The sequence below is a fragment of the Fulmarus glacialis genome, unplaced genomic scaffold (assembly GCF_000690835.1).
Source record: "Fulmarus glacialis isolate BGI_N327 unplaced genomic scaffold, ASM69083v1 scaffold2848, whole genome shotgun sequence".
Classification (NCBI taxonomy): domain Eukaryota; kingdom Metazoa; phylum Chordata; class Aves; order Procellariiformes; family Procellariidae; genus Fulmarus; species Fulmarus glacialis.
The window spans coordinates 1-9,177 of NW_009229974.1; the positions used below are offsets into that span (position 1 = coordinate 1).

The following is a 9,177-nucleotide window of genomic DNA, read 5'->3' on the forward strand; positions in this document are numbered from 1 at the left end:
GCCGTGCATCGAGCCGGCTTTGTCCGGGCCGTGCCGGGGCGGGCTGGTGCTGGACGGCAGCGGGGCCGCCGAAGGGTCTGCCAGAAGTGGGTTAACCTAGCGAAGCACGGCGACGGGGAGGGAGCACCCTCTCTCTGAGTACCTCCGCGGGGTTGACGCGGGGAGCAGCGCGCTGGCGGGACGCGGGACAGCGTGGTGGAGCGAGGACCTTTCTGGCTGGGGGCTTTTGGAGCGAGGACCTTTCTGGCTGGTGCCTTTGGGGCCGTGAGCGCACGGCAAAGCGCTGGTAAAGTCACCTTAGTGCCCGCGTTCCTCATCTTTTAGCCGTGTGCTTCTGTAGGCAGCGAGCGGGCACTCCGTGTGAACGCGGTGCCATACGCTGGCCGGAGCGAGTGCTTTAACAGAGACTTCACCCCTTTGTTTTCCTGCAGGTCTTCCTCTTTTGTGGACACTGACACCGATTATTATTTTTTACAGCGGTGCTTTGGTTCATGTTTAGTTTCCTCTCTTTGTGGACGGATTTGTTTTTGTTTAGGCACAAATTTTGACGTGTTGCAAAGTGATTGAGCGCTGTTTGTAAACAGCAATAACTTCAGGACAGGCAAGGTCAGGCAAACTCACAAATACAATCTTTCTTCCCATGCACGGTAACAAACTTTGCTGTAGCGATGCTTGAATTTATTGCTTTAGAGCTCCGCTCTTCTCTTGTGCTGGCTCCAGTAATGTGAATCATGAAATGACTGGCAGCTCCTGGTACCACTTCATTTTTGCATTTAGTTGCATTGAATAAAAGAATGATAAAGCCCAGAATGAAGCAATATTTTGGCTTTTCCTCTGTATTTAGATGGTGTTATTTTTGATCCTTTAGTGAGAGATCTGAAAACATTTACTGCAGGAAAATTTTTGGTGTTCCGAAGTGAATTTAATATTTTTTTCGTGCAGAGCAGCTCCTGGTACCACTTCATTTTTGCATTTAGTTGCATTGAATAAAAGAATGATAAAGCCCAGAATGAAGCAATATTTTGGCTTTTCCTCTGTATTTAGATGGTGTTATTTTTGATCCTTTAGTGAGAGATCTGAAAACATTTACTGCAGGAAAATTTTTGGTGTTCCGAAGTGAATTTAATATTTTTTTCGTGCAGAAATGTATAACCTGATGAATTGGTCAGTGTGTTTTTGTGGAGACTGATACTGTTCACCTAGGGACTCGACTTTATTTTAGCCCAGGTTTGTAGTGTGTCACCGGTACCACTAGCACCTGTTGCCTTCTTTTGCCTGTGCGTTGTTCGGAAAGTTCCTTGTCCCTCTTGTACCGTGTCTTGGGAGTAATATCTTTTCTGGTTCGTGGCCATGTGAGGGTTTAGCCATACAGTTCATGAGGTCAGGAAGATTTGCTACTGATGCAAACTTGGGTTTTTGCATTAGGGCTTTTGCAGTAATTTTTCAAATGGTTGTAGCTCAGTACATTTACGATTGTATTTCTTGTTGACCTGTCGTATGTGCTAATAAAAATACAATGTGAGTTACTGGTTTTTTTGCTACATTAGTGGTAAATAACCCCATTTTGCGTGCATTTTGGTCTACATCTTACATAATTCACGTGAGAATTCCATAGGTACTGAATACTAGACAGTAAGTTTAAAAAAATGTGAGAAAACAAGACACACAAAACACCTTATCATGTTCAAAACAACATTCCCTCCCCAAGTAACCTTTGCTGGAAAAAAAAAGAGATTGTTTTTGTCTTTAGCAGTTACATTACTGTATCCTGGAATTGTAATCTCAGTTACTTAATTTTTTAGAAGATTTTAATCACAGATTTACTCTAATTCCTACCTCATAAATTAAGAAGAGATTAGGATGTCAGATGTTTTGGTACAATATACAACGAAGTCTGAGTTGTTAACTGCTTATGTTTTCCTTTTCAGCAAGGAAGTGTTTCTGTTTTATCATGAAAGTTCTCTTTCTCCACTTGATTTCAGCTAGTCAGTAATAAAGAATTGTTGTCAGTGTCTGAAAATAAACATAGCCATGTAAAATTCAAAAAGTGGTTTCTCCTTTTTTACAGCAATTATTATCTTGGTTACGAGCCAGTGCTTCATGTGTCAGAATTCTTCATTTTGAACTTTTATTAATATAGTGCACCTAAGAAGATGTCCAGTACAGATCCCCTAACAAATACAGATAAAAAGTAAGTACTTCCCCCCCCCCCCCCCCCCGGAATGCAATGATTACTGGATTGTAGTATGAAAATCCTTGCAGTTTCATTTGTAGGTCTTGTTTTGATGAAGTCTTAGAGAAAAACAACTTTGATACTGAAACAGTCTGAAGCAACATCTTAGAAAAGCTAATACCAACACCCATGAATTTACAAGGGAAGAAATAGCTTTTAAGCTTTTCATTAAGGTAATCAGCACTTAGTTTGGACTGGTTCTGTAGAGATAAAACCCCACAGAGAAATTCCTTAATGCTTCTGCAACTATGAAAACATACTTATATACAGCAAACTACTTCCTTGTACATACAGGGTAACTACAGTAACATAAGACAGTATGGAGTTTATGTATTCTAATGCATTACTTTTCCAGAATACTATGTCTGCATGCCTTAAATGTTTTGTATGTAGTGCTTTGGAACAGTCTTATTTTTTACCAATGGATATATAATGATAATTATATTCATTCTATAAATCATAATGTTATCCACTTAAAAGTTGGATCAGGTTCTAAATGGCAAACTTGGATTCAGTCGTGATTGAAAATTGTAACTCCAGACCCTTCCGAAACTGCGAAGTAACCATGCCAACGCTGTCATCAAAACCATAATTAAAAACAGGCACAGACAGCTCTTGCTGGACTATCATGTTTGCTGTGCTTGTGCAATAGAATCGTGCAAATAGTATTCAAAAGTATTGTCAAAAAATTTAGCATAGATTTTGAATTATGCCACTTCATAAATAACTTTGATTTTTTTGAAAAACAAATCCACAAAACATTACAAAAATTAACTTGCTTTTTACTGGGATCTGAAGAAGCAAACACTCTGCTTGTCCGATAGAAATACAGGGTACAAAGATACGTCTTTAAAACAGCTATGGCGTGCTAGATTCACGTGGAAGGTATATTATGTGAATATACAGTTACTAGATCACTGTATTCCAAAGGCAATTTTTCGCATAGGAGATGAACATGAAAGGTGCATATAACTGCTCTTCAGCTACGTGATGATGGAAGACTATAATTTCCTATACTTACTTACTTATTTTTTTTCTGGGAGGCAGTATCAATGCACAATGCTTCAAGAATGTACTTGGTTATATGTTAATTGAGGTTTACCTAAACTTTAAATAATACCTTTCTTCTCTACACAAGGGGTTAGCCTCAAACCATTCATGCTTCTCCACAATTACAACATTGCTCAAGTTTTTTTTTTCATGTTTAACAGTAGCTGTATAATGACATATGTTTTCTTTTAATCTTTATGACCTAATCAGCAAAATGTATTTTGAATAATTAGTGGGTTTGGATAGATCAGAAGTGTTTGTTCATCCTATATGATACAGTGTTCTCTTGGCTGTGGTCCTTAGTGTCGTAAGAAATTTTACCTTTTAGGGTTAGTGAACATGAAAGGCTACAGTTGCATAATTTACTTGGATAGGATTTTTGTAAAAGACCGTTGTTTTATTTATAACAAAAAGATCTTGTGAATCTTGCTTCCGAAGATTCTGCAAATCTTTTTGTCATCTGCTAAATTATCCTGTAATCCATCTCAGTTGCTAAAGCGTTACAAAACTTCCCTTGAGAAAAGTGAGTCATAATTAATAATGTTGCCAGAATAAAATAGTTTACTAGTTGTTTGAAAAAGAATCTTTGTTTGCTGCATAAAATAACATATGATGTCTCTTGAAAATTTAGTCTTACGTATTGATATTGGGTTTTATAGGGTTTTAAGTTGTTACAGTATTCCTAGATCTTTCTGGAAGTAAAAAGTAATTTATGTTCCCCTGAGTATGTTCTTGAAAGGCAGAAAACTTGCAAAAGAAGCAATAATACCATTTTTCTATATGAGTCCTTTAGAAACATTAAAAGCAGCACAGCAGTAGAATTTTAAGGTAAAGAGGGATAGAAGCCTTGGGGATGAGTTCAGGAAGCTGAACAATGCCTAGTTTACTTTGAAGAAGTGATGGAGGAGCAATTCTTTGAACAAGTGATCTATTACTGATAGTAACTAATAAAAAGAGGTGGGAGCAATAAGAAGCTTAATACTACTCTAAATCTGCTTAAATTCTTGGGAAGTTTGTCATGCCTGGTTTAATAAAAATCATTTTTTTGCTTTTCAATAATGGAAATGCATAGCCTTGAGTCATGCTTTTAATTGGGGCTGTGTTGTGTGTGTGTGTGTTTCTATTGCAGAAAGCATGACACTGGATACAAGCCGTATTGGTCTGAGTGGTTTGTTTTGACAAATGTTGCTGATACTGAAACCGCAAATTGAATTCCAGTGGTATTAAGAACAGTGACAATTTTGTTGGAGAGAGGCTATTGGTATTTTATCTTCTGTAACCTTGCCTGTAGCAAATCTAATTGGCATGATGCTTCAAATATCAGACTGTAATGCCAGTAACACCAGCAGAGTTAAACTGATTGAGAAAAGACTACGAAGGGCCAAATTTTCATCACTGAATGGAAGTGAGCAATCAAAATGATGCCAGTGGAGCTCTTCACATTTCAGGAACTGGGAAGGCTGCTTTATGTTCCCACTCCATCACTGATCTGCTCTTTAATCTGTGGTGGGGTGGAGCTCTTCACATTTCGGGATCTGGGAAGGCTGCTTTATGTTCCCACTCTATCACTGATCTGCTCTTTAATCTGTGGTGGGTCACTTTACCCTTCTGCCTCTCTTGTGTGTGTAGGTTCAGGCTCTAGGGACTGGCCTCAGTATATGTGAACACTACATAGCATGTCGCCTATAAGCAAAAAGATCCTTTCCCCAGAACAATTACGTGCTAATGAAACCACAGTCACTACAACTTTAAAAAAAAAAAAAAAGGTGCATGAGATAAGCATATGCATTCCTCGCATAGTCAAGCTGTCCTGCTGTGCAGCTCTAGGCGCTGACAGATGCTGTCTCATCACAGGGTTACTCTCTGCTTTAGAGAGGGTTCACCTTTCTGCTTAAACAAAGCCTTCAGTGAACACAGAATATTTAGTTTTCTAAAAAGATCTTTTTAAGATCTTTTAGAAAGATGGGGAGTAATACGAATGCATCTTCTGATGCAAGCCTGGAAGAAATTAGTAGTTAACCAAACTTATGTCCGGTGCTCAGAACTTCTGAAAATACGCCTATCTCTGCAAGACCAAGCCTCGTTGTCAGGAGAGAGTCTTAAGTCTGGAAATTTTACTTTTTCAACTAGATTATTCTCAATGTAATGATATAAATTCACCATTTTTATTTGCTTTCACAAAAAAACAGATGTATCAGCTTCCATTTCTAGAGAAAATATATAACCCAAGTTCTGTGTTAACTTTTGGCTGTTGCTTGTTGAAAGACTAAAAACCAGGTTAAAGCATGCCCCAAGTCAATACCATGATTGAGAATGCAAAGTAATAGCAGGATGGCATTTGTTTCATTAATGCTTTCAGTCTGTCTGCTTTGTTGGCTTTCCCTTTTGTGTGTGGATGTACATAATCCAGTCTGCTAGGAAGATTGCTTTAGAAAGGTCATGAGTTACTGCTTTTGACCTTGTTTGGAGGGAACATGTAAATAAATTATTGGAAGAACATGAGTAAATAAGTTGAATTATTTCATTTGGCTTCTGCTGCTAGATATAGATTGCATAATCACAGTTGTAGTAAATGCAAGTAAATTTTCTCTCCTTTGCGTTTTCAGTCTTTAACGTTGCTATAAATTGCCATTTCAAACAGAGAAAAAGTAAACATTACCTCGATAGGTGAATTAGTCCATGTGACGCAGAGGGTTTCAGAGAAGATTAAGTAGGCAGAGACGCTCATCTCGAGCTCTGTCTATTTGGTGTTTTTTTTAGTTAGTAGCAGAAATTTCCCTGCACATAACCTTTATCCGGCTGAACTGGAAACCTCCAGTGCATTTTGGTTGCTTTGTAGTTGTCTTTGCTGCTGTACTGAAGAATGTCGTTACTCTCCCCAGGAGATGAAGATGAACCAGAGCGTTTTGATGGTCTTTCTCTCTTATACTGGTATGCTTAACCATTAGGTTCTGACAGCCTTTTTCTAGTCTGTAATTGGGAAGAGTACGGTAAAGATGATTTAAAAGCGGTAGCCATTTTCAGCTTCTTTTTTCTTTTCATAAGCAGCCAGAGTTTATAATTCAGATTTTTATTTAAGTGCCAAGTAATATCTATTTTGTGAAGGAAGGTATTATTCTTCCATGGATAAATCTAGCTAAATACTTGTTTGTAGACATAAATGACTAATAATTCCTCAGGAATGCAGTTCAGAAGAATATCGGGAGCTGTATGTTCTGATAAGTCTCTAGCAGATATAAAACATAAAGCTGTTGAACTTCCTTGTGTATGCTGGTAAAAAGTAATAGAAAAAAGTGTCAACGATTTCATTTTAATTGCCTTTACTAGAACATCTACACAAAATTATATGCACTTAGTCTATTAGCATTCCAGGACTTCAGTTGGAGTGTTGAATTTAATATTTTTTCAATAATTTCAGTGTAACAAAGTTCTAGTGTACATTTTGAAGAGTCTTGCTTGTTTATTTCATCTATTGCCTCCCACCTTTTCTTCTGTGTGCTAGAAGTTTGCTTATGAGTATTTTTGCATGACTTCTCGAGGAATGAGCAGTGACATCTGATTATTTAATTTGCATCTTTTTCTATAAAGAACATTGAAATTATTTTTTGTTACTTCTGCCAATTAGTTTAGAAACCTATTTCCTTATTTATACTGTTCAGCATATTTCTAATGGTTTTTGGAAGTATTCTAACATTTCATGAATATTAAATAATAATAACATGAAATAAATGTTGGATGGGCACTAAATCCAAGTCTTTATATAGTGAAACTGCAAAAGCCCTGTGTACTTCAAGTAGAACTATAACATATAGCTTGAGTTGAAGATCCATCTCTTAAGTTATATGGAAGAAAAACTGACACCAAAAGCCAGCAAGATGTGATATGCCAAACAAATTCGGGGAATTTGAAGATCCTTGTCTTTACTTTGTATGTGATAAAGTAATTTTAAACTTCATGTATTGGAGGGATTTGGTCTTTAGAGCATAAACACAACTGAATGCCTTGTAAGGGTGTCTGTTAAAAGGTCAGTCCTTTCTAACTGTCGATGGCAACATCATGATAATTTCCCTGTTTTACAGATACCTTATTCCTCTCCATTATGAATTATTAGTTTGTATATTGTCTGTATCCTCTTTGTCGGAATCCATTTTGTGTTAGTTAGGATCTCTTTTGAAAGTATTGCCTGTTACTCTGGAAATGCAGATCCTTTCCCATTAAGTGTTCTGTGCTTAGATTTGATAGAATTTCATGATCGTTTTATATAGTAGTATATAAATAGGTTCTACCATTTCTGGTGAACTCTTGTTTTCCTTTGGAAAACTTTAGACTTAAAATCTGAGATTAGATCTTTTAAGACTTCACGAAAGTAAACTTCTGTGCAAGGTTGAAACAGCATTTGTTCTTGTTTTTTTATTTTAATGAAAAACTACTGTGTGAAAACTGCTGAGAGCACGCCAGAGCAAGAAACAAAACAGTAGTAGCAAAAGGCAAGACAGAAGAAAAAAAAAGGATAATAGTCTGCTTATTTGAAAGATCAGTGTACCTTAGCTAAGTTTTCAAAGATGGATACAAATCAGGACAGACCTGTGAAGAACATGACTAGTATGTTGTCTTTCAGCTTCAAAACAATTTAAATTCATGGGATAATTGAATTGACAGTACTAGGTAGTAATGCAAAATATTCTGCTGTTGTAGTACAGAAGTAGGTTATCAAAGAAGTTTTGCCAGGGAAATAGCAGACTTAAGGATTTATTCTTCCTTTCAGACTGTGATTCAGTAAAAGCAGTTCAGTTCACTTTTAGCCTTACAAAGCGTGCCTTATGCTCTGTCACGTAGTAGCAAGGTCATGTGCAGTCTTGTCAGTGGCCAAATATATTAACTAGGTTTCATAATTTTTTTTTAGTCTATGAAACAAATACTGCAAGAAATACTAAATTGAAAATTATACAATATTTGAAGCATAGGCTTCCTGTTTGTTTCTAAGGATCAATTACTAGGTCTGTTCTTATGGCCAGCCTTTCTAAAGCAAAGGCTAATTTTGCAAATACTTGGGAATTTGAGGTTGTGGAACAAATTGTTGCTTTTCAGAGCAAGTGCTTATCCCTTGATAAAAAAAATCATCCAGTTTTCTTACACAAAACCAAAAGAACTAGGAATGTTCTTTAGAAGCTGGATCTCTTGCCTGGTGCTAGAATTTAGGAACATTTGGACCTTCTGGATTTCTCTCGTCCCTCTGGCACAGACACCTTTTAATGACATGTACTCCGGCTTTTGCAGAAATACGCAGGCATGGAGTTCAGGCTGTCTGCTGGATTTGGTTGCATGGGAGGATTTGGGTCACTATGTCCTCCACTTTGATCTTCTTTTCCCCCCGCTAATGAATTCTAGTTGTTCCATTTCACTTTAACATCACGCTCTAGAAAATGCAACTCACTATCTAATACAGAACAATATGTAGGTCAAAGCAGAAGAACCTAAGTGGTGCTTCTGCTTTTTTCTAGAAGGGATCTGGTAAGTCTTCTCCAAAAACGGTACAGTGGGAGGACAAAGGAGCTATGATACAACTTGGATTTTTTTATAATCCATGTAAATGGAAATAAAAACTGGTAAAGGATAATTGGATTTATAGGAATTCTTAACACTTTGCATTCTCAGAGCAGTACGCTGGTCATGTTTCTGATGGAACTGTAAATTTAGGTTTCAAAACTCTAATTTTACTTTGTATTCTTACTCAATTCTTTACCATTATCAACTGCCTCCAAAATACTCATCTGCCTTTAGACAATTTCAAGTGCCATCCTGGTATCTTGTCTTGGGTGGGAGCAGGCAATAGAGTTTGGAAAGAAGCCTTTTTTAAAACAGAGAAAGAAAACAATGTTGAGTGAAGAAATGAG

The 9,177-nt window shown here is 37.1% G+C and overlaps 1 protein-coding gene across 2 annotated transcripts in view; it reads left to right on the forward strand.

Annotated features, from left to right (window-relative positions):
• Positions 1-2,153: 2,153 nt before the first annotated feature.
• Positions 2,154-9,177, forward strand: part of STXBP4 (syntaxin binding protein 4) — a 70,986-nt gene continuing 63,962 nt past the window's right edge. Inside the window, exon 1 of one of the 2 annotated variants that reach the window (XM_009584028.1) lies at positions 2,154-2,191. In XM_009584028.1, the coding sequence (XP_009582323.1) occupies positions 2,154-2,191 (38 nt within the window). Of the gene's footprint in view, positions 2,192-6,146; positions 6,215-9,177 lie in introns of those variants that run through there. The other variant, XM_009584027.1, reaches the window with a different exon arrangement.